General features: G+C 42.4%; 3 protein-coding genes across 5 annotated transcripts in view; 2 read left to right on the forward strand and 1 right to left on the reverse strand.

The window, feature by feature from the left end:
• SLC25A16 (solute carrier family 25 member 16) overlaps nt 1-12,314 on the forward strand; it is a 69,688-nt gene extending 57,374 nt beyond the window's left edge. Inside the window, exons 7-9 of one of the 2 annotated variants that reach the window (XM_053586411.1) lie at nt 2,187-2,349; nt 6,299-6,367; nt 9,829-12,313. In XM_053586411.1, coding sequence (XP_053442386.1) covers nt 2,187-2,349; nt 6,299-6,367; nt 9,829-9,985 — 389 coding nt within the window. In that variant the 3' untranslated portion in view covers nt 9,986-12,313. Of the gene's footprint in view, nt 1-2,186; nt 2,350-6,298; nt 6,368-9,828 lie in introns of both variants that reach the window. The other variant, XM_053586412.1, reaches the window with a different exon arrangement.
• A 583-nt stretch (nt 12,315-12,897) lies between these two features.
• The window catches only part of DNA2 (DNA replication helicase/nuclease 2), a 61,129-nt gene continuing 50,385 nt past the window's right edge, over nt 12,898-23,641 (forward strand). Inside the window, exon 1 of one of the 2 annotated variants that reach the window (XM_053586390.1) lies at nt 12,898-13,039. In XM_053586390.1, coding sequence (XP_053442365.1) covers nt 12,930-13,039 — 110 coding nt within the window. In that variant the 5' untranslated portion in view covers nt 12,898-12,929. Of the gene's footprint in view, nt 13,040-23,300; nt 23,426-23,641 lie in introns of those variants that run through there. The other variant, XM_053586392.1, reaches the window with a different exon arrangement.
• Nucleotides 19,074-19,452, reverse strand: LOC128582474 (60S ribosomal protein L36-like). Its single transcript, XM_053586420.1, has one exon. It carries the CDS (start codon nt 19,404-19,406, stop codon nt 19,089-19,091), a length of 318 nt encoding a protein of 105 aa, XP_053442395.1. The 5' UTR covers nt 19,407-19,452; the 3' UTR covers nt 19,074-19,088.

Genomic DNA, 23,641 nt, shown 5'->3' on the forward strand with positions numbered 1-23,641 from the left:
TTTTGCTGGACAGTGCCTGTGGCTCAAAGGGGTAGGGCACTGGCCCCATATTCTGGAGGTGGTGGGTTCAAACCCAGCCCTGGCCAAAAACTGCAAAAAAAAAAAAAAAAAAAAAAAAAAAGATACCTTTTTGCCTCAGCCTGCACAATGGCTGAGACTACAGGCTCCTGCCACAACGCTGTCCGCTAATTTTTCTGTTTTTAGTACAGATGGGGTCTCGAGGTTGAGCTCTTGCTCAGGCTGGTCTCAAACTCCTGAGTTCATGCATTCTACTTGTCTCAGCCTTTCAGAGTGCTAGGATTACAGGCATGAGTCAGCTGGCTACAAACTTCATTCTTATTAATTGTGTCATATTCTGCTCAATACCATTCTGCATCATTTAGCTATTTCCAATTTTTTTCTACTCATTTTTAATTTACTGTGAATTTTCTTGTCATTAACTTTTTCTGTGTTTAAGTCTTAAGAATAGATTGTCCTTGGCCTTTGGTCAAATGGCCAAGGTGCCAGCCACATATACCTGAGCTGGCAGTTCAAATCCAGCCCAGGCCTGCCAAACAACAGTGACGGCTGCAACCAAAAAATAGCTGGGCGTTGTGGTGGGTGCCTGTGGTCCCAGCTACTTGGAAGGCAGAGGCAAGAGAATCGCTTGAGCCCAGAAGTTGGAGGTTGCTGTGAGTGGTGATGCCACGGCACTCTACCCGGGACGACAGCTTGAGGCTCTGTCTCAAAAAAAGAAAAAAAGGATAGATTGTCCAAATGCATATGAATATTCTAAAATTATGTATCATCTCAAATAGTATAAGGTAGTAAGAATTTTTGTATAAAGAACAAATGTATATATTGAGTTATTATCCTAGACTGAGTATTTGTTAGTTTATTTGTTCTTAAGCTTCAGTTATCTTTTTTTTTTTTTTGTACCACCCTCGGGTAGAGTGCCATGACATCACACGGCTCACAGCAACCTCTAACTCTTGGACTTAAGCGATTCTCTTGCCTCAGCCTCCTGAGCAGCTGGGACTACAGGCGCCCGCCACAAGGCTCGGCTATTTTTTTTTTTGTTGCAGTTTGGCTGGGGCTGGGTTTGAACTCGCCACCCTCGGCATGTGGGGCTGGTGCCCTACTCATTGAGCCACAGGCATCGCCCTTCAGTTGTCTTTTTAAATATGTTTTTCTATTAAGTAGATGGATAGATAACTCGAGGCTCGGCGCCTGTGGCTCAAGTGGCTAAGGCGCCAGCCACATACACCTGAGCTGGTGGGTTCGAATCCAGCCTGGGCCTGCCAAACAACAATGATGGCTGCAACCAAAAACTAGCCGGGCGTTGTGGTGGGCACCTGTAGTCCCAGCTACTTGGGAGGCAGAGGCAGAAGAATCGCTTGAGCCCAGGAGTTGGAGGTTGCTGTGAGCTGTGATGCTACAGCACTCTACCCAGGGCGACAGCTTGAGGCTCTGTCTCAAAAAAGAAAGAAAGATATCTTGAGTAATGCTTAGTAATAGGAATCTTGAATTCTATTGCTAATTTTATTAATATACAACCTCAATAGATCGATTAAAATCATGTATGATGTGGAAAGCTTTAAGTGAATACTATATTTATTAGATTCTACATATCCAATACAGACATTTCTCTTATTGTCATAATTCTTTCTTGAGAGTAGACACTGAGTTAAAATAACAATGCTTGGGCGGCGCCTGTGGCTCAAGGAGTAGGGCGCCGGTCCCATATGCCAGAGGTGGCGGGTTCAAACCCAGCCCCGGCCAAAAAACCAAAAAAAAAATAAAAAAAATAACAATGCTTTGTTACGTCTGAATTTTTTGCCTCTATTTTATATAACCACCACCATTGTTATTGTAAATATAATTGCCATATTTACTTATAATTATTGATCTTGAATTTGATTTTTATTCATGTGAACCTGTTTAATTCTGTTCATATATATAAGGTGGCATTGTATCACTAGTGCCTCCTTTAATGCACTGAAGTATAATAGTGTAGGAAACTAATGCTTCATATTTAATAGGTAGTAATTTTACCCTCTAGGTTATTTATAAACGTGAACTGTTTTTGTTTTAGATTAAACCAAACACTGGAAAATAGATAATGCGTTTATTGTGTGAGAATGGTGTCTTTTTTCACAGCTCATACTCTGTTAAACATCATGGTAAATTTATATTTTGTTTTTCAGGTGTTTCATTTTTTACTTTTGGTACCTTAAAGAGTGTTGGGCTTTCCCATGCTCCTACCCTTCTTGGCAGACCTTCATCAGACAATCCTAATGTTTTAGTTTTGAAAACTCACATAAACTTACTTTGTGGTGGTGTTGCTGGAGCAGTAGCACAGACAATATCGTAAGTTTCCTCATCAATTTAATTCAATCAAATCACAGTTACCCAATCCTGATGTTCACCAGTGGTTAATCATTTTCTTTTGTCTGATTATTAAAATATCCCTTGCAAAATATAAGTATTAATTAAATACAGCTTTTCAGATGTGCCTGCACTTTAAATTAAGCATATTATAGAAAATTACACATCTGTAGTCCTAGCAACATGAGAGGAAACCTGTGTCCAAGAGTTCAAGTCCAGACTGGGTAACATAATGAAACCCCCATCCTGAAAGAAAGAAAGGGAGAGAGAGAGAGAAAGAATAGTAATTATGTGACAAATTGACCAAATTAAACTAAATTCACCCAGTTTCCTGTGGATTTATTTGAAAGAAAGAAAGGAAGAAACACTGACTGGGTGCCTGTAGCACAGTGGTTATGGCACCAGTCACATATACCGAGGGTGGTGGTTCGAGCCCGGCCCGGGCCAGCTAAACAACTGCAACCAAAAAAAAAAAAAAATTAGCCAGGCTTCGTGGTGGGCGCCTGCAGTCCCAGCTACTTGGGAGGCTGAGGCAAGAGAATCGTTTGAGCCCAAGAGTTTGAGGTTGCTGTGAGCTGTGACACCACGGTACTCTACCAAGGGTGACATAATGAGACTCTGTCTCAAAAGAAAAAAAGAAAGGAAGAAACACTAAATGTAATCTTCATATTTTCTCACAAATCTGGTGACATGAAGTTTCTGAAGTTTGAACCATTTAGAGAGTGTGTGTGTATGGAGGCACAGCTTCCCCTGCATTACATCATGAAGGACTGCTTTGTGCTAGACAGTGTACTAGGCAGTGGGAAGGTCACTGAAGATAAAACAAAATTGTTGCCTCAAGGCTATCTTCTTACTAAGTCAGTAGCAGCACAATGGAATAACAGGTAAGGGTGAACATAGAAAAAGGTATTACTATATTATAATAAGAAAAGTGGCTGTGTTGCTGGGGAGGCTGAGGCAAGAGAATCACATAGGCCCAAGAGCTGGAGGTTGCTGTGAGCCGTGTGACGCCACAGCACTCTACGGAGGGCAGTAAAGTGAGACTCTGTCTCTACAAAAAAAAAAAAAAAAAGAAAAGTGGCTGTGAAGACTGTACCTACACCATGAGAAATGGAGTAGAGTGAGATAATAAGAGGCTAGAATACTAAGAAAAAGGAACTTTTTAGAAACAGAAAGAAAAGAAGCTTTTGATGCATGAGGAGAATCCTGAGAAACAGGCAGATAACAAGGAAGTAGTAGTGTCACAGAATAAAAAAAGAATATCCTATGGGAAAAGAAATGAAAGTTAGATAGGTCAGTTGTTCATTTGATCATACAATTAAGGATTATTTTGTGAAAGCAGATTAAATGTGGATGGGACATATACTAGATTGAAGGTAAATACTTGATTGAAGGTATGAAAGAAAAGGAATGTAGAAACTTGCCTGTGAAACCTTGTTCATTTGCAGAAACACAAGCACCTCGAGCTATTTTGATTCTTTTCTTGCTTTTTTTGCTGCCCTCTCTTCAATACTTACGTATCCTAGATCCTTAAAATCTATCTTCTCTTTCCCACTTCTGTTAAACTACATTCTAAACCCATTCATTGGCTCTTAGTTCTGTTGCCCTCTTTCCAGTTGTTCTAGCTCTTTGTCTCCTGTACCAGTGCCCTCTCTAGGCGATCATCCTGCTAAACTTTCCCTTTTCATCTTCCGACCTATCTATGTGGATTTTTTCAAGCCAGACTTGAGTTCTCTCTATTTGTATAAATATTTAGAACAGCTTATCTGTCTTCAGGGTATCATGGGTCACTGCTGTATAGATAACCAATTCTATTTAAATCTCCGTGACTGACTGCCCATTATGTTTCTTGTAATCTTTTGGGTATTTCCCTTGGATCTTCTGCCATCAGGGCAAACTTCATAATTCAAATATTACTTTCTTGTCTTCTTCTTTATGACAATCCTCAGCCCCCAACTTTCCCATTTATTATTAGTAACTACCAATCTACTCGTCTGGATAATTTGAAATCATTTTTCTTGTTGTGCGTATCCAGACACTAAGACACTAAGTCTTGGCATTTTTTACTTTAGAACATAACCTATAATGCTATTTCTTTCTTTTTCACGTTATTTCCCTAGTTCTGGTCTTTATCACTTTGTCTTCTTACATCTTCTCTTTTCTGTTAATCAATTCCTTCTACCCATATATGTCTTGTCTTGGTTGGAAACTCAGTCCCCTCAGGTTGAGATTTTTGGTCTTCTTACCCCCATAACATTTCTTTTCCTTCTACATTAAAAAATAATTCCTGGAGATGCTATTTAAGTGTATAGGGAGCTTTAACTATTGGCAATGTTATTTCTTAAGTTGTTTGGTTGGTGACTGGGTGTTCTTTATCATAACTATTTCAAAGTAAATTTAAATATGTATTAGAAATATGGAACTCAGAAAGTAGCTGTGTGACATTATAAAATGTCTCTAATACTCAGTTTTTTAAATCTTAGTGTTGGGATAACAGTACCTACTTCATGCAGTTGTTGTGAAGATGAAATGAGATAATGTACATAAATTGTTTAGCACAGGACCTAACACAAGTGGTTAATATTATCAAATTACAATTTTTAAAAAAATCACCTGTATTCATTACTTTTTTTTTTGAGACAGAGCCTCAAGCTGTTGCCCTGGGTAGAGTGCTGTAGCATCACAGCTCACAGCAACCTCCAACTCCTGGGCTCAAAGCGAGTCTCTTGCCTCTGCCTCCCAAGTAGCTGGGACTATAGGCGCCTGCCACAACGCCCGGCTATTTTTGGTTGCAGCTGTCGTTGTTTGGCAGGCCCAGGCTGGATTTAAACCCACCAGCTCAGGTGTATGTGGCTGGCACCTTAGCTGCTTGAGCCACAGGCGCTGAGCCTGTATTCATTACTTTTGTGTATTTCATTTCAGACAGTGTTGGGATAGAATTTTTTCTGTCCTCAAAATTCGGTTGTCTGTATCATTAATTTTAGATCTTAAGGAAGGTTTTGTATTGGTCTACTATACTTGAGAAGATTTGCCTTAGAACAGTTCTCAACTGGGGGTGATTTGGCCTCCAGCAAATATTTTTGTTTGTTTGTTTGTTTGTTTTAGAGACAAGAGTTTCACTCTGTCACCCTCTGTAGGGTGTGGTGGCATCACCGCTAACAGCCTCCATGGGGCTGGCGCCCTACTCACTGAGCCACAGGCGCCGCCTCCAGCAGACATTTGTGCTTCTCTGGAGACATTTTTGGTCTCCACAACTGGAGAAGTGCTACTGACATCTAGTGGGCAGAGGCCAGGGGTGCACTTAAACATCCTACAATTCAGGTGGTGCCTGTAGGCTCAAGTGGCTAAGGCGCCAACCACATACACCAGAGCTGGTGGGTTCGAATCCGGTCCAGGCCTGCCAAACAATGACAACTACAACCAAAAAATAGCCGGGCGTTGTGGCGGGCGCCTGTAGTCCCAGCTACTTGGTAGGCTGAGGCAAGAGAATTGCTTAAGCCTCGGAGTTGGAGGTTGCTGTGAGCTGTGATGTCACAGCGATAGCTTGAGGCTCTGTCTCAAAAAAAGGAAAAAATCCTACAATTCACAGGATAGTTCCTCATAGCAAAAGAATGCTCCAGCCCAAATTTTCAATAAGTGCCAAAGTTGAGAAACCTTATTTATAATATTTCCTCAAGAATTAGCATTTAGAATGGCTTTGAGGAATGAATAGAACTTAATATTATTGTGATGGGAGAGAAGAATCATCTAACCAGGGGAATCCCATAAACACCTCTGTGTTAATTGATTTTATTCATGTGCCTATGATTTAGATAAAACAAGAAGAGAATAAGAACACATTATTTCCCAGTGTATATAGTGCTTTGTATTCAATAGTCATTGAGAAGAAAACTAAAAATTATTTTTAGACTTTTATGTCTTTTTCTTTTAGCTATCCATTTGATGTAACTCGTCGGCGAATGCAATTAGGAACTTCTCTGCCAGAATTCGAAAAGTGCCTGTAAGTTTATCATGTCATTATTCATTTTTTGGGGGAAATATAATGGTTAAAATCAGTAGGGCTATTTTACTTGATTGGCTTTTAAATAAAAAAGGCAAAGGAGATAGGATTCTGGTTTCACCAATAATCTATATCCCTATATTGTCTCCCACAGTAGGCTTTGATAACTTTCTAAGGTTTCCATTAGGTTCCAATCCTCTTATTAAGTATTTTAGGCTGGGTATAATGGCTTATGCCTATAATCTTAGCAATCTGATGAATTGCCTGAGTTTAGGAGTTTGAGACCAGCTTGAGCAAGAGTGAGACCCTGCTTCTTCTACTAAAAATAGAAAAACTAGCCAGGCATCATGGTGGGCACCTGTAGTCCCAGCTGATCCAGAAACTGAGGTAGGAAGATCACTTGAGCCCAAGAGTTTGAGGTTGCTGTGAACTGTGTATGACTTCATGGCACTCTACCCAGAATGACAGTATGAGACTTCAAAAAAAAAAAAAAAAAATAGGCTGGGTTTGGTGGCTCACGCTTGTAATCCCAGCACTTGGCAGGCCAAGGTGGGTAGATTGCCTGATCTCACAGGTCTAAGACCATCCTAAGCCAGAGTGAGACCCCCATCTCTAAAAAATAGCCAAGTATTGTGGCAGGCACCTGTAGTCCCAGTTACTAGGGAGGCTGAGGCAAGAGGATCACTTGAACCCAAGAGTTTGAGATTGCTGTGAGATAAGATGCCATGGCACTCTACCAAAGGTGACCAAGTGAGATTCTGTTTAAAAAAAAAAATTTATTTTAGAGGAGCTTTGTTACATAGAAATGTAATGTGAACTACATGTATAATTAAAATTTTTTTGCTAGCCACATTTTTAAAAAGTATAAATAGAAACATGAAATTATTTTAATATATATATTTAAGACTAACATATCTAAAATATAATCATTTTAATATTTTAATATTTTGCTTTTTTAAAAAATAGTAAGTGGCTAAGTGCCTGTAGCTCAGTGGCTAGGGCACCAGCCACATACATTGGAGCTGGCAGGTTCGAATCTGGCCCGGGCCTGCCAAACAACCATGACAACTACAGCCAGGCATTGTGGTGGGTGCCTGTTGTCCCAGCTACTTGGGAGGCTGAGGCAAGAGAATCACTTAAGCCCAAGAATTTGAGGCTGCTGTAAGCTGTGATGCCACAGCATTCTACTGAGGGCGACATAGTGAGACTCTGTCTTAAAAAAATAAAAATAAAAAAGAGAAAGTGTTCATTGCTGAAATCAGAAAGATAGTCTTTTAAGTTTAGTTCTATAACACCTACTATTTATCATATAGAACTCAAGCTGTGGTTGGGCACGGTGGCTCATGCATGTAATCTCAACACTTTGGGAGGCTGAAGTGTAAAGATTATTTAAGGCCAGGAATGAATATATATATATATATATATATATATATGGTTTTTTTTTTTCTTTGAGAGTCTGTCACTCTGGGTAGAGTTCTGTAGCATCATAGCTCACAGCAACCTCAAACTCTTGGGCTCAAGACACCCTGTTCTCTCTGTTTTTCTATTTTTAGTAGAGATGAGATCTTGCTCCTGCTGAGGCTGGTGTCTAACTCCTGAGCTCAAGCAATACGCCCTCAGTGGCCTCCCACAGAGCTAGGATGACAGATTTGAACCACACCTGTCTAAGACAACCACGCCTGTCTTAGCCCAGATATTTGAGGTTGTTGTGACCACTGCACTGAAGCTGGAGCGGCAGTGAGACCCTGTCTAGAAGCAAACAACAATGACAAGAACAGAAAGAACTTGAGCTAGAGCTATACTGAAAATTTAAAGGCCCACTGATGATACAAACTTAAAAGGATTGCTATAATATTTCAAATATTAGTATGAAATAGTGTTATCAGTAAATGTCATGGACATAGTACAAACAAGATATATATACACACACACACATATATATATATATTTTTTTAATAATTTTAGTTTTTGCAGTTTTTGGCTGGGGCCGGGTTTGAACCCACCACCTCTGGTATATGGGGCAGGCGCCCTACTCCTTGAGCCACAGGCGCTACCCCATAAACAAAATATATTGTATTAACGAACCCTGAAATCATATGGAGAATGCTTATACTTGTTTGGAATGACTTGCTGTTTTATTTAAAAAATTTTTAGCATGGGCGGCGCCTGTGGCTCAGTGAGTAGGGCGCCGGCCCCATATACCGAGGGTGGTGGGTTCAAACCCAGCCCCAGCCAAACTGCAACAAAAAAATAGCCGGGCGTTGTGGCGGGCACCTGTAGTCCCAGCTGCTCGGGAGGCTGAGGCAAGAGAATCGCGTAAGCCCAGGAGTTAGAGGTTGCTGTGAGCCGTGTGACGCCATGGCACTCTACCCGAGGGTGGTACAGTGAGACTCTGTCTCTACAAAAAAAAAAAAAAAATTTTTAGCATGTTAACACTTCTGCAAGCCATTCAAGGTGGTATTTTAGCTTCGTTTTTATTATTTTTCTCTAATCCCATGACAGATTAGTATTTTAGCTTCTTTTTTTTTTTTTTTTTTTTGTAGAGACAGAGTCTCACTGTACCGCCCTCGGGTACAGTGCTGTGGTGTCACACGGCTCACAGCAACCTCTAACGCTTGGGCTTACGTGATTCTCTTGCCTCAGCCTCCCAAGCAGCTGGGACTACAGGCGCCCACCACAATGCCCGGCTATTTTTGGTTGCAGTTTGGCCGGGGCTGGGTTTGAACCCGCCACCCTCCGCATATGGGGCCGGTGCCCTACTCACTGAGCCACAGGCGCCGCCCAGTATTTTAGCTTCTTTTAAGAATGCTATTAGGGGTTGGCGCCTGTGGCTCAGTGAGTAGGGCGCCGGCCCCATATGCCGAGGGTGGGGGGTTCAAACCCAGCCCCAGCCAAACTGCAACAAAAAAATAGCTGGGTGCTGTGGCGGGCGCCTGTAGTCCCAGCTACTCGGGAGGCTGAGGCAAGAGAATTGCTTAAGCCCAGGAGCTGGAGGTTGCTGTGAGCTGTGTGATGCCACAGCACTCTACCGAGGGCCATAAAGTGAAACTCTGTCTCTACAAAAAAAAAAAAGAATGCTATTAGGGTCAGGTGTGGTGGGTCACACCTATAATCATAGCTCTCTGGGAAACCAAGGCAGATGGATTGCCTGAGCTCACAGGTTCGAGACCAGCCAGCCTGAGCCAGAGCCAGAGCGAGACCTTGTGTCTAAAAATAGCTGTGTGTTGTGTCAGGCACCTGTAGCTCCAGCTACTTGGGAGGCTGAGGCAAGAGAATCTCTTGAGCCCAAGGGTTTGAGGTTGCTGTGAGCTACAATGCCAGGCTCACTCATTGCTGTGAGCTACAGTGCCAAGAGCGATAAAGTGAAACTCTGTCCCCCAAAAAAGAATGCTGTTAAGGGTCCTAAAATTGTGTCTTCATGAATGGCATAGATGTGTCATCATTTAATTATTGTCTTTCAGTACCATGCGGGATACTATGAAGTATGTCTATGGACAGCATGGAATTCGAAAAGGATTATATCGTGGTTTATCTCTTAATTACATTCGTTGCATCCCCTCTCAAGCAGTGGCTTTTACGACATACGAACTTATGAAGCAGTTTTTTCACCTCAACTAAAAAATAATAAATCATGATTTGTCTTCCTTAATAAACTCTGAGAGGGAGAAATAAAATGTGGGGCAAACATTACTTGAAGCAGGATATTTATCCTGTCACAGGAACCACTGGTATTTTAGTACTTGATTTTTTTTTCTTTATTACTTACAAATCAAAGTGCTTACCATTCTTTTTGATGCCAAACATTATACCTTAGAACACTGAAAAAATATTCCTAAGCTGATGCTTGCTAAGTAATTGGGTTATTTGAAACCATTTTTGAGTTTTATTTGGAAGAACTGACTTCAAAATGGTGTTCAAGAGGTTGCCATTAGCTTTATCGTGCTCTTCCTAGATTTTAATTGTAATCATGATTTTTATTTTTTGCAGTTTTTGGCCGGGGCTGGGTTTGAACCTGCTACCTCTGGCATATGGGGCCAGGCGCCCTACCCCTTTGAGTCACAGGTGCTGCCTATAATCATGATTTTTAAAAGAGTCTAGCATTGTTTATTATTATTAAAATAAGCATGCTTGGTTATATTGCAGAATGATGAGAACTGAATTTTTAAGTTCTATAAAACAGCCAGGATTGAAGTATTATTATCTCTCTTATAACTCTGCTCCACTACATAAAAGGACACTTTTCCTTTTATTTTTTAAAATGAAATTAATGTTATATTTAGAAATTAACCATGGAGAGACTCAAAGAATGAAGAGAGACTGGATGCAATGGCATGTGCCTGTAGTATCAGCTACTCAGGAGGCTGAGGCAGGAGGAACTCTTGAGCCCAGGAGTTTGAGGCCAGCATGGCCAACATAGTGAGACTTCCTCTCTAAAATGAATGAAGGAAAGGTTGAAGGATGGATCAGGCTTTGCTCAAATGTTCTTATCAGGTACTATTTGTGATTTACAAGTGTTTTTAGAAGTCCAGGTATTTTCCAAAAGCAGTAACAATAAATAGTAAATATCTTTGCTCTTAAAAACAAAGTAGCACTAGGGTGGTGCCTGTGGCTCAGTGGGCAGGGCGCCGGCCTCATATACTGAGAGTGGCGGGTTCAAACCTGGCCCCAGCCAAACTGCAACAAAAAAATAGCCAGGTGTTGTGGCCAGCACCTGTAGTCCCAGCTACTCTGGAGGCTGAGGCAAGAGAATCACCTAAGCCCAGGAGTTGGAGGTTGCTGTGAGCTGTGTGACGCCAGGACACTCTACCAAGGGCTATGAAGTGAGGCTCTGTCTCTACCAAAAAAAAACAAAACAAAGTAGCACTATAGATTTGATTTTGTTAGATGATCGGTTTATATTAGGAAATTTATTTAAGTGGACTGTGAAATATCCATTAATGTACATATGAATATCAAAGAATGTTTCTAAGATATTATATTGTGATATATCAACTAGTTCTTCCATGTAAAATTTTAGTGCAATATAAACAAGTAGAAATGTAAAACATGATTTGAGTTGTTATCATTTAAAGAAAGTGGTGAAATGTAAGAATTCCATTCATTGTGTTTGGAGCAGTGTTATGTTTTATTATAAGCATGACAGAAGTGGGAAGTTAACAATTAAAGTTCTGTCTTCAAAAAATAGTAATTTGTAAAATTGATGTGATTTAGGACATTTGAAAACTAAGTCAAAAGTGTTATTTTTGCTTTAATTTTAATTTTTTTGCATAAAAGATTTTTTGTCATACCTTGGTAAAAATTTGATGAACTGGTTTCATTTTGAAAGTCGTTATTTTAAAAGTATATATGTATCTTTGTATGATCTATAAGTGTACCAGCAAGTAGAAATACATGTGTTTGTTTTTTTTTTAAATTAAATCATAGCTGTGTACATTGATATGATCATGGGGCATCATTCACTAGCTTCACAGACCGTTTACCAAGTTTCACATATACCCTTGTAAGATGCACCGCTGGTGTAATCCCACCAATCCCCTTCCCTCTACCTACCTCCACCCTCCCTCCCCTCCCTTTCCCCCTTCCCCCTATTCTGTGTTTTTAAAACTATTTTGTATGTTTTCATTTCTGGGTCACACTATAGCTAACTATTGTTATTAAATCATGAGATAATTTAAATGTGTAAAATAAGTATCTCATTTATGTTATCAATAAAAGGGGACTGCAAATGTTTCTAAATAAAAATTTGCATTCTATAGAATACACAGGATATTAAAAATAAATTTTTCCATGTTTTAGTAGTTTCTTTTTTTAGTTGTTTACATTATTGAAATGTAAGAATTCAGATGGAAGAATACTTAAAATAATGACCTGGCTTGGCACCCATAGCACAGTGGTTACAGCGCCAGCCACATATACTGAGGGTGGTGGGTTCGAACCTAGCTGGGCCAGATAAACAACTGCAACAACAAAAAAAATAGCCGGGCACTTTGGTGGATGCCTATAGTCCCAGCTACTTGGGAGGCTGAGGCAAGAGAATTGCTTGAGCCCAGGAGTTTGTGGTTGCTGTGAGCTTTGACGCCACAGCACTCTACCGAGGGCAACATAGTCAGACTGTGTCTCAAAAAAATAATAATAAAATAAAATCATGACTATGTTTATATCTGATTTATTTCAGATAGATAACCCAGAGTCTATCTAGCTGTTATATGCCATTTGAAGATTGATAATTTATTTCTTTTTTGAACTCTATTCTTCTTTTCCTGCCTTTCAGTGTATATGGCCCTCTGGTCTATAGAATGAGATAGTGATCTGGTCTAGGGATTGCTACATGAGCTACTACTTCTGGCCCTCAATGGCTCCCTGTATGTAGGTGGAGAAGTTGTTGGGTATATATAATATCTTGTTCCATTCTCCACTAGGGTACTGAGCATCCATTCAGCACCCAACAAATCAGCATTATATGTGACTTCCTTTGGGGCCCAATAAACTGTACTTATGGTTAAATTCAGATGCTGAAGAGCATATAACACCAGTATTTCTCTAAGATTATGTACTACCCTTTATGATAACTGCCTATTTACCTATGTCCTTCTCTCCTTGTACTGATTCCCTCCAGGGCAGAGCCATGCCTTCAACTCTGGTGAGGAACACAGGGGAGCACAACCATCACAGGTACTCAGTAATGTTTACTTATAGGAAGAAAGAAGGCCCAGTTTCTGTTTTTGGAAACTTTATGTTCTGTTAGGGAGAAATACAAATAGTCCAAGAATTGGGCGCCTGTAGCTCAAGTGGGTAGGGTGCCAGCCACATACACCAAAGCTGGCATGTTTGAATCCAGCCCAGGCCTGCCAAACAACAATGATAACTGCAACCAAAAAATAGTCAGGTATTGTGTTGAGTGCCTGTAGTCCCAGCTACTTGGGAGGCTGAGGTAAGAGGAATCTCTTAAGCCTAAGAGTTTGAGGTTACTGTGAGCTGTGCCGCCACGGCACTCTACCCAGGGTGACAGCTTGAGACTCTGTCTCAAAACAAACAAACAAAAAAACCCACATAATCCAACAAATGAACGGTTTAGAAATACAGTCACTTGGTTTGTTTTACAGAAATGTCTTGTTGTTAATTTGCCACAATGAATGGTAAATAATAAAACCTATGTACCATTAATGCATTGCCTTGCAGAGTTGTGCCAATAATATCTGACACACTTGTAAAGCAGCTATACACTTTACACAGTTCTTAGTATCTAGTCTTTGATTCCGAGACACTATAGGGACTATTAGGCAGTAGAAACTGGTGATCAATAATATGTCTATTTCCTGAAGACTTATATGTGCCATGCTTTGTTTTAAACACTTTTGATGCCTTAAGTACACTTAAGTATACTTTTGTTGCCTCTACAACAATACTATGAGATAGTTACTATTTAATATTTCTTTTTCGGGCAATGCCTGTGGCTCAGTGGCAGGGCACCAGCCCCATATACCGAGGGTGGCGGGTTCAAACCCAGCCCGGCCAAATTGCAACAACAACAAAAAAATAGCTAGGTGTTGTGGCAGGTGCCTGTAGTCCCAGCTCCTCGGGAGGCTGAGGCAAGAGAATCTCCTAAGCCTAGGAGTTGGAAGTTGCTATGAGCTCTGATGCCAAGGCACTCTACCGAGGGCGATAAAATGAGACTGTCCCCACCCCCCAAAATTTATTTTTCACAGATGTGGGTAATCAAGGCTTAGGGAGATTTAATTACTTGTCCAGGTTGACATGATAAGTGGTACAATGTTCTCACTAGTAAGTTGAGTTAAATGGATGTACTTGGGCACAAAGAGATATAGAGGACATTGGAAAGCCATGGCGGATGAGGGATTAAAAACTTACCTGTTGGGTACAGTGAACACTCTTCTCATGATGGACACACTCAAAACCCTGATTTAAGTAGTATACAAGGTATCCATGCAACAAAACCATTTGTATTTTCTTAATATTTGAAGTTAAACAATAAATTAAAATAAAATATAGTAAAATTAATAATAAATTAAAATAAAATATAGTAAATATCCTAAAAAAATGAAAACTTGAATACATGGGTGGATGGAGGAGTGAATATACACATGATAAATCAAGATAGCAAAATATTAGTTGTAAAATCTAGATGAATGGCATATGGATGTTCACTATTCAATTCTGTATACATTTGAAACCTTTCATAATGTATTGAGATAAATGAATGAATTACGGGGGACAAGAATGGAAGTGCGTATAAGAGTATTGCAGTTTCCTAGATGAAAGGTAATGGTCAAGTTATTGACAGTAGAGATGGAAAAGAGCGAAAAGACTTAAGATAGCTTTAGAGGCAGCACCTGTGGGTCTTCCTATGCATCAGATGTGGGTGAGTAGCAACAGAATGGAATCAAGGATGATTTCTAGGTTTCTGGTCTTATCCTCTGGGTGAATAATGCTATTATTGATAAGAATATTAAGTTTGTGGGGGAAACAAGAAGTTCTTTTTGGCCATGTTATAATTGAGTCTCTTTGCTTTTTATGGAAGTCTTGCTCTGTAACCCATGCTGAGGTTCAGTGGCATAGCCATAGCTTACTGGAGCTTCGGTGAGTCTCCCATTTCAGCTTCCAAATAGCTAGAACTATACAGGCAGGCACCAGCACATTTGGCTAATTTTTTTTTTTTTTTTTTGAGACAGAGTCTCACTATGTTGCCCTCGGTGGAGTGCTGTGGTGTCACAACTCACAGCAACCTCAAACTCCTGGGCTTAAGCAATTTTTTCACCTCAGCCTCACAAGTAGCTGGGACTACAGACACCCACCACAACGCCCGGCTATTTTTTGGTTGCAGTTGTCATTGTTGTTTAGCAGGCCTGGGCTGGGCTTGAACCTGCCACCCTCGGTGCATGTGGCTGGTGCTGTAACCACTGTGCTACGGGTGCTGAGCCGCACTTGGCTAATTTAAAAATTTTTTTTTTGTAGTGATGGGGTATTGAACTGCTAGCCTCAAAAGATTTTCTGGCCTCAGCCCCCCGAGGCATTGGGATAGAGTATGAACCTCAGTGCCTGGCCCCCTCTTTGTAAATATTTCCAAGACAGGTATCATGTGGGCAGTTGGACTTCTGTTGTTTTTTTTTTTTTGAGACAGAGTCTCACTATGTCACCCTCGGAAAAGTGCCATGGCGTCACAGCTCCCAGCAACATCCAACTCTTGGGCTTAAGCAATTCTCTTGCCTCAGCCTCCCAAGTAGCTAAGACTACAGCCTCTGCCACAACGCATGGCTATTTTGTTGTTGTTGTTGCAGTTGTCTTTGTTGCTTTAGCTGGCCTGGGCCAAGTTCGAACCCACCAGCCTCAGTGTATGTGGCTGGTACCATAACCACTGTGCTATGGGCGATGAGGTGGCAGTTAGACTTTTGAATTCGGAGAAAAAGCCTTGCCTGTAAGTATAAATTTGGGAATTGGGAGGATAGAGATTGTATTTAAAGCCATGGAAATAGGTTAAATAACCTAGAGAGCCAGAGAAATTCATCCAGATCTGAACCATCAAGACTGGCAACATTTAGAGATCAGGCAGAAAAAGTGAGGAAACTGCAAAGGAGATTGAGGAAGCCTTGTGAGGTTGGAGGAAACCAGTCAAGTGTGGTGTCATAAGCACAAAATCTATATTTATTAACTATTGCTGTGAAACACCCCCAGAAAAAAATAAAAAACAAACCAGAAACCTTAGCATCTTAAAACAACAATAATTCACTTAACTCGCCCATTTGCAACATGGGCAGGATTTAGCAGGAAAGGCTTATTTCTGCTCTATGTAACATTAGCTCAGAAGATTGTCTTGGGGGGCGGTGCCTGTGGCTCAAAGGGGTAGGGCGCTGGCCCTATATGCTGGAGGTGGTGGGTTTAAACCCAGCCCTGGCTAAAAACTGCAAAATAAATAAATAAAAAGAAAAGAAAGGCTTTAAAAAAAAAAAAGATTGTTTTGGGATATAGGTAGGATCTTTACCAAGAAAGATGGCTCACTAACTTGGCCTGTGAGTTGGCACTGTTGGCCAAGAATTAGGTCACGGCTGAGGGATGAGGACTTCACTTTTTCTCTCTGTGGGCCTTTCATGGGATACTTCAGCCTCTTCATGGAAGGGTGGCTGGTTTCCAAGAGCACATATCCCAAGTAACAGGTTCAACTTTTTGATTAATGTACAAAAAACTTCTGGGCGACGCCTGTGGCTCGAAGGAGTAGGGTGCCAGCCCCATATGCCGGAGGTGGTGGGTTCAAACCCAGCCCCAGCCAAAAACTGCAAAAAAAAAAAAAAATTTCTGAGATAACGGATGAGGACTGAAAATTCATTATGTTTGCAACATAGGTTGTTGTAGACTTTGACCAGAAAGTGGATTTAGGGGATGGTAGGAAATAAAGCTGGGTTTTAGTGTGTTGAATGTGAACAAATTCAGAATTAGAATATTAGGAACTGATATTAGAAGTTGTTACATTTGGTAAGTATAAGTTTTTGAATATGTAGGGAAAGATTTCCTATTTTTTTGAGAATACTTACTGAAATAAGGGTGACATGAAAGTCTGTAATCCTCTTTAAAATACTTTAGTTTTTTTTTTTTTTTTTAAACTCAGTTTTGGAACAGATTGACAGGATAATTCATTGTTTGGCTTTACACATTTTTGGCAATGTCTAAAAGTTCTTTCAGTACATAACTTTTGGCCAGTTTACGAATGCTATTGAAAACATCCTGCTCATTTTGTCAAGAAACTATTCTGTGAGGGAAGAACGGAGGCAGATAACCACATGGATTCCCAGTGAGTAAGTGTCTCCTTAGCTGGACTACGGAGTCTTAAAACCCCATTGTCTGAGTAAGCAGAAATCTGTACACTCTTGGAAATGCCACAGACCTATGCCAGGTGAGAGGGCTCACACCTGTAATCCTAGCACCCTGGGAGGTTGAGGTTGGGGGGATTGCCTGTGCTCACAAGTTCAAGACCAGCCTGAGTAAGAGTGAGACATTGTCTGTAAAAATAGCTGGCGATTGTGGCGGCCGTCTGTAGTTCCAGCTACTTGGAAGGTTGAGACAAGAGAATGGCTTGGTTTGTAGTCCCAGCTACTAGAGAGGCTGACACAAGAGAATCACTTGAGCCCAGGAGAGGTTGCTGTGAGCTATGATGCCACGGCACTCTACCAAGGGCAACAAAGTGAGACTCTTTCAAAACAAGAGAGAATTGCTTGAGCCCCAAGAGTTTGAAGCTGCTTTTAGCTGTGTTGCCACTGCATTCTACCAAGTGAGACTCTGTCTCAATAAAAAAAATAAAAATAGGGCGGCGCCTGTGGCTCAGTCGGTAAGGCGCTGGCCCCATATACCGAGGGTGGCGGGTTCAAGCCCGGCCCCGGCCAAACTGCAACCAAAATATAGCCGGGCGTTGTGGCGGGCGCCTGTAGTCCCAGCTACTTGGGAGGCTGAGGCAAGAGAATCACTTAAGCCCAGGAGTTGGAGGTTGCTGTGAGCTGTGTGAGGCCACGGCACTCTACCGAGGGCCATAAAGTGAAACTCTTGTCTCTACAAAAAAATAAAAAAAATAAAAAAAAATGCTACAGACCTTTCAAGTGTTGCTTTTGCTTAGATAATTTTAAAGTTGAAAAGTGGATTTTTGAGCCATCCTATCTTTGCAGGCACTCATTTACCTCAGATCAAAGGAAATTGTACATCCTGAATTCAACTAAGTATCCATCAATTTTGTTTGCCTTAACACCCCTGTCTGGCAAAATAAGGGGAAGAACTTCTTATTTCTTTTACTATTACATGCTGTGTCAATGGAAAAGCACCTAAACTCTGTAAAATAAAGTGTTTTATTCTGCACCAAATATGTATGACCATGGTCAGATTTACACCCAAGAAGCCTTGGGCAAGTGGTCTTGCTCTTCCGGGTTACGGTTTGGTTTCATACATTTTAGGGAGACAGGAATTTTGTGTAAAGTTATATATTAATATATAGAAGGTGGATATTGATTTGGTCCGAAAAGGCAGGACAAAGTGGAAAATTAGTTATAGGTGGGTTTAAAGTTTCTTTGATGTGTTATTAGTTAAAGAAATGAAGCTTTGTCTAATGGCTTGAAATGTTTTAAGTTAAAATGAAAGAATCTGTTAATCAGAGACCAGCCACTGGACTCAGACTCATGATCTCTTAAGTAACTTGATGACCTGCAGTTGTGGTTTAAGCTTGTCTTGTGTAGCCTTAGGCCTGTTGATGAGTTCCAAGGGATATTTCCAAGAAGGGGGTGGGGCATGGCAAGGCATGTCTGACCTCTCTTTACACGGCCTGCAACTCACCTTTTGGGTATTTCTGGGGTCCCATTGTAACAGAGACAAAGGCCTGAACAAGAGCAATAATGTATTCTGTTTCTTTATGACCACCTCACCCAGCCCATGCCTGTAATCCCAGCACTCTGGGAGGCTGAGGCGGGTGGATTGCCTGAGTTCACAGGTTCCAGACCAGCCTGAGCAACTGTGAAACCTCCCCACTCCCAGTCCCAGCTACTGGGGAGGCTGAGGCAAGAGACTCACTTGAGCCCAAGAGTTTCAGGTGAGCTACCACTCCACGCCACTCTACTGAGGGAGACAACGTGAGACACTGTCTCAATTAAAAAAAAAGAAAAAGATTATTATTATTTATTTATTTTTTTGGTTTATCTATAAAGGTTTTATTGTGCACAGAGGGAAGGGGGTTTCAGTCCTTCTTGGCAGCTGCTTTCCTCATGGCGGCCAGGACGTTGCTCAGCTCCTCCTGCTTCCTTTTAGCACGGATGTGTGTCCCCACTCTTTTCTTGATGAACTTAAGGGCCCGTTTGTCCTTGGAGACCTTGAGCTGCTCCATGGCATGCCGCTCATACGGGGCAAAGCCACACACTTCTCGGATCATGTCCCGCACGAACTTCGTGTGTTTGGTTAGGCGCCCGCGGCGGCGGCTGTGCCTCGGTTTGCTCACGTTCTTGGTCACCTTGTGGCCCTTGTTGAGACCCACAGCCATGGGGTAGCGCAGAGCCATGGCTGCAACAACAGCGGGAAACTCCAATGGCTGCCGCGGCGGAAGGGCCAACCGAAAAAGATTATTTTTAAGTTGGGTAATAGATTTAAGAGGTGATTACTTTTTCTTTTATTCTTTTTCTTTTTTTTTTTTTTTTTGAGACAGAGTCTCACTTTGTCACCTTTGGCAGAATGCCTTGGCATCACAGCTCACAGCAACCCCTAACTCTTGGGCTCAAGAGATTCTCTCGCCCCAGCCTCCCAAGTAGCTGGGACTATAGGTGCCCACCACAATGCCCGGCTGTTTTTTTGTTGCAGTTGTCATTGTTTCCAGGCCCTGGCCGGGTTCAAACTCGCCTGCCTTGGCGTATGTGGCCAGCACCCTACTCTTTTATTTTTTGTATATACTGTGTGTGTGTGTATGTGTGTACAGTAGAACCTCTGTAAGCTGACCACTCAAGGGACAGTAACTAGTCAACATATGGAGCTGGTCAACATAAGGAAATAGGAATACTACTGATAGGTACATGAATTGCATGTTTGGTCTATGAAAATTAAGTCAACGTGATGGTCAATGTAGGGAGGTGGTTAACTATGTAGGGAGGTTTTATTTATATAAAAAATACGTATTTTTTTCAGGCTGCTCAGGCTGGAGTATAGTAGCTATTCACAGGTACAATAATTATGCACTACAGCCTCGAACTCCTGGGCTTAAGTGATCCTCTTGCTTCAGCCTCCCAGTTATTTTCCTACCTCTCATGTAGCTGGGACTGTAGGTGTGTGCCACTGTGCCCAGCTTTTTTTCTGTATATTTTCTTTTTTTTTTTTTTTTTTGTAGAGACAGAGTCTCACTGTACCACCCTCGGGTAGAGTGCCGTGGCGTCACACAGCTCACAGCAACCTCTAACTCTTGGGCTTACGCGATTCTCTTGCCTCAGCCTCCCGAGCAGCTGGGACTACAGGCGCCCGCCTCAACGCCCGGCTATTTTTTTATTGCAGTTTGGCCGGGGCTGGGTTTGAACCCGCCACCCTCGGCATATGGGGCCGGCGCCCTACTCACTGAGCCACAGGCGCCTCCCTTTTCTGTATATTTTCAACAATCTATAGTACATGTTAATCTAAAGCAGTGGTTCTGAACCTTCCTAATGCTGTGACCCTTTAAATACAATTTCTTATGTTGTGGTGACCTCTGCCCCCGTCCCCCCCACCCCCCATTACTTCTAGCAGTGAAAATAATTTTATGGTTGGGGGTCACCACAGCATGAGGAACTGTATTAAAGGGTCGTAGCATTAGGAAGGTTGAGAACCACTGATCTAAAGGAAGAAGCTGAAACAAAATTAATAGAGTGTATTTGGGCCAAGGTTGGGGACAAGTATCCTGGAAACTCTGGGAAGTGTTTCAGAAAACAAAAGAGAGCTGAAGTTTTTTTCTTTTTCTTTCTTTTTTTTTTTGTAGAGACAGAGTCTCACTCTATCACTCTTGGTAAAGTGCCGTGGCATCACACTGCTCACAGTAGCCTCCAACTCCTGGGCCTAGGCGATTCTCTTGCCTCAGCCTCCCAAGTAGTTGGGACTACAGGCGCTGGCCAGAACACCCAGCTTTTTTTTTGTTGCAGTTTGGCTGGGGCTGGGTTTGAACCTGCCACCCTCGGTATATGGGGCTGGCGCCTTACCGACTGAGCCACAGGCGCTGCCCCATTTTTGTTTTTTTTTCCAGACATAATCTCACTTTGTTGCCCCGGTTAGAGTGCTATGGCATCATAGCTTACAGCAACCTCAAACTTTTGGGCTGAAGCAATACTCTTTCATCAGCCTGTGGAGTAGCTGCGACTACTATAGACATGTGCCACCACTCCCAGCTAGTTCTTTTATTTTTTAGGAGAGACAGAGTCTTGCTTTTACTCAGTTTGATCTTGAACCCATGAGCTCAAGCAATACACCTGCGTTGGCCTCCAAGAGTGTTAGGATTACTGGCGTGAGCTACCATGCCTGGCTAAAAAACGTTTTGAGAGATGAGGTGATGTTCCATTGCCTAGCCTAGGGGGCAGTGGTCCAATCATAGCTCACAGTAAACTCACATACTCCTGGGCTCATGCCATCCTCTTGCTACACGTCCACCACCACATCTTGCTAAGGTTTTTTAAGAGACAAGGACTTACTATGTTGATCAAGATGGTTAGTCTTTTATCATGGCCTAAAGGAATCCTTCTGCTAATACCTCAAATGTTGAGATTACATGTGTGAGCCACTATGCCCCTGGCTTAATACAATAAAAGTATAATTTAGAAAAAGAGGAGAGTTGAATTTGGAGATAGCCTTGAAGAAAGCTTGCTCAGGATAGTAGCTAAGAGTGTTGTGGGTAAGTCATCAGGGTAACATCTTTTTTGTTTTTAGAGACAGAGTCTCACTTTACCGCCCTCAGTAGAGTGCTGTGGCGTCACTGCTCACAGCAACCTCCAACTCCTGGGCTTAGGCGATTCTCTTCCTCAGCGTCCTGAGTAGCTGGGACCACAGGTGCCCGCCACAACGCCCAGTTATTTTTTTGTTGCAGTTCGGCCAGGGCCGAGTCTGAACCTACCACCCTGGGTATATGGAACTGTCACCCTACCCACTGAGCCACAGGCGCCGCTCCAGGGTAACATCTTTTAAAGATGGGAGACTCGGGTGTAACTGGCTCCTTGATGAAATTTCAGTGACGCCTGTATGTTTTTAACAATCCTCTCCCTTAACTAGCTACTTGACCTAGTTGTTTCCCAGAAATGATGGATTTTCTGTAAGACAGAGGAGTTGAGATTTTGAAGGCCTCTGGGCAAACTTCCTGAGCCAAGACTCACCTTTCCCCTGATCTGCTCCAAGGCATGTGGCCCCCTATTAAGAAGTCCATCATCCCTGTTAATTATGAAGACTAGTGAGGCAGCTTGTCCCATTCTCCCCACAAGATGTCTTTCGAATTAAAAATTCCTTTCTTAATAATCCTCCTGTCTCGGGCAGTGCCTGTGGCTCAATGAGTAGGGCACAGGCCCCATATACCGAGGGTGGTGGATTTGAACCTGGTCCCGGCCAAACTGCAACAAAAAATAGCTGGGCTTTATGGCGGGCAACTGTAGTTCCAGGTGCTCAGGCTGAGGCAAGTGAATCGCCTAACCCCAGGAGTTGGAGGTTGCTGTGAGCTGTGACACTACAGCACTCTACTGAGCGTGATAAAGTGAGACTCTGTCTCTAATTAATAATAATAATTCTCCCATCTCAATAATTGGATCTTTGTGCAGTGAGCAACTTGACCTAGGCCGAAACCTTGTTTTCATAACACTGGACAAACGTGGATAGTGCAGGTGAGACTGATGATACTAGAGAATAAGGCAATAATTGAAAAAGCAATGCCCTCGAGGATGTTAGCCCTGGGAGGCAAAGTACGGTGGAGAGATTGCCCACTGACAGGAAAAACATCGTCTTCTGTTGGAAAAAGTGGAAAGATAATATATGACAGGCGTAGATATTGGTAGTTTTGTAGATTAAGTCGTGGCATGATGAAATTCCTATCTAATAGTGTCTATTTTCTCAATGAGCTTTCCAGTAATGAGCTACTGTGACAGGTATTGTTTCCCAGGGAAAGCAAAATTCTGAAGTTTAAGGCGGGAAACCTGGTTTTGGACAAGTGCAAACAGTTCTGTTCAAACTAAGCAAACGTCAGACACGAGCTGGAGGAGTGTCAAAGGAGAGGGCGGGAGCATTTAGTTGGAGCAAAGGGGCGCCCAACCGCCTCCGCAGGGCAAGCTCAGCTTGCAAAGCGTAGCAACGCGCGCGGGGAGCTGGACGCGGCTTCGCGCAGGTCAATTGGGACCCGGGCAGTCGGCGCATGCGCGTGGCGCTGCTAGACCCGGCGCTTCTGTCTTGTCTGCGTTTGCAGTGTTTGCCCCCGCTACCCTCTGATTTTTCCTGGCGGCAGTTTGCGGTCCCTGTGCTTGGGATGGAGCAACTAGGCGAACTGGAGCTGCTGGTGGAGAAGAGTCTGGGGGAGGAGACTGCGCTGCCTACAGAGTTGTGAGCGAAGCTGGCGGGAGGCCTGGGAACACAGCGGGAGATTTGAAAGAAAGGAGCTGGAGAGGCGGCATCCATGCCTGCACTGGTGACCCGGGCTGGGGGCCGAGAGGCTCGGCTCAGCTCGCTCGGGCCCCGACGAACCTCCGGAGCTGGGGTCTGCTTCCCGGGGTTTTCTTTGGAGCCACACTCGGCCAGAGGCTGAAGATTCTCTCGCCT

This window comes from Nycticebus coucang, chromosome 3 (genome assembly GCF_027406575.1).
Source record: "Nycticebus coucang isolate mNycCou1 chromosome 3, mNycCou1.pri, whole genome shotgun sequence".
NCBI classification, from domain to species: Eukaryota; Metazoa; Chordata; class Mammalia; order Primates; family Lorisidae; genus Nycticebus; species Nycticebus coucang.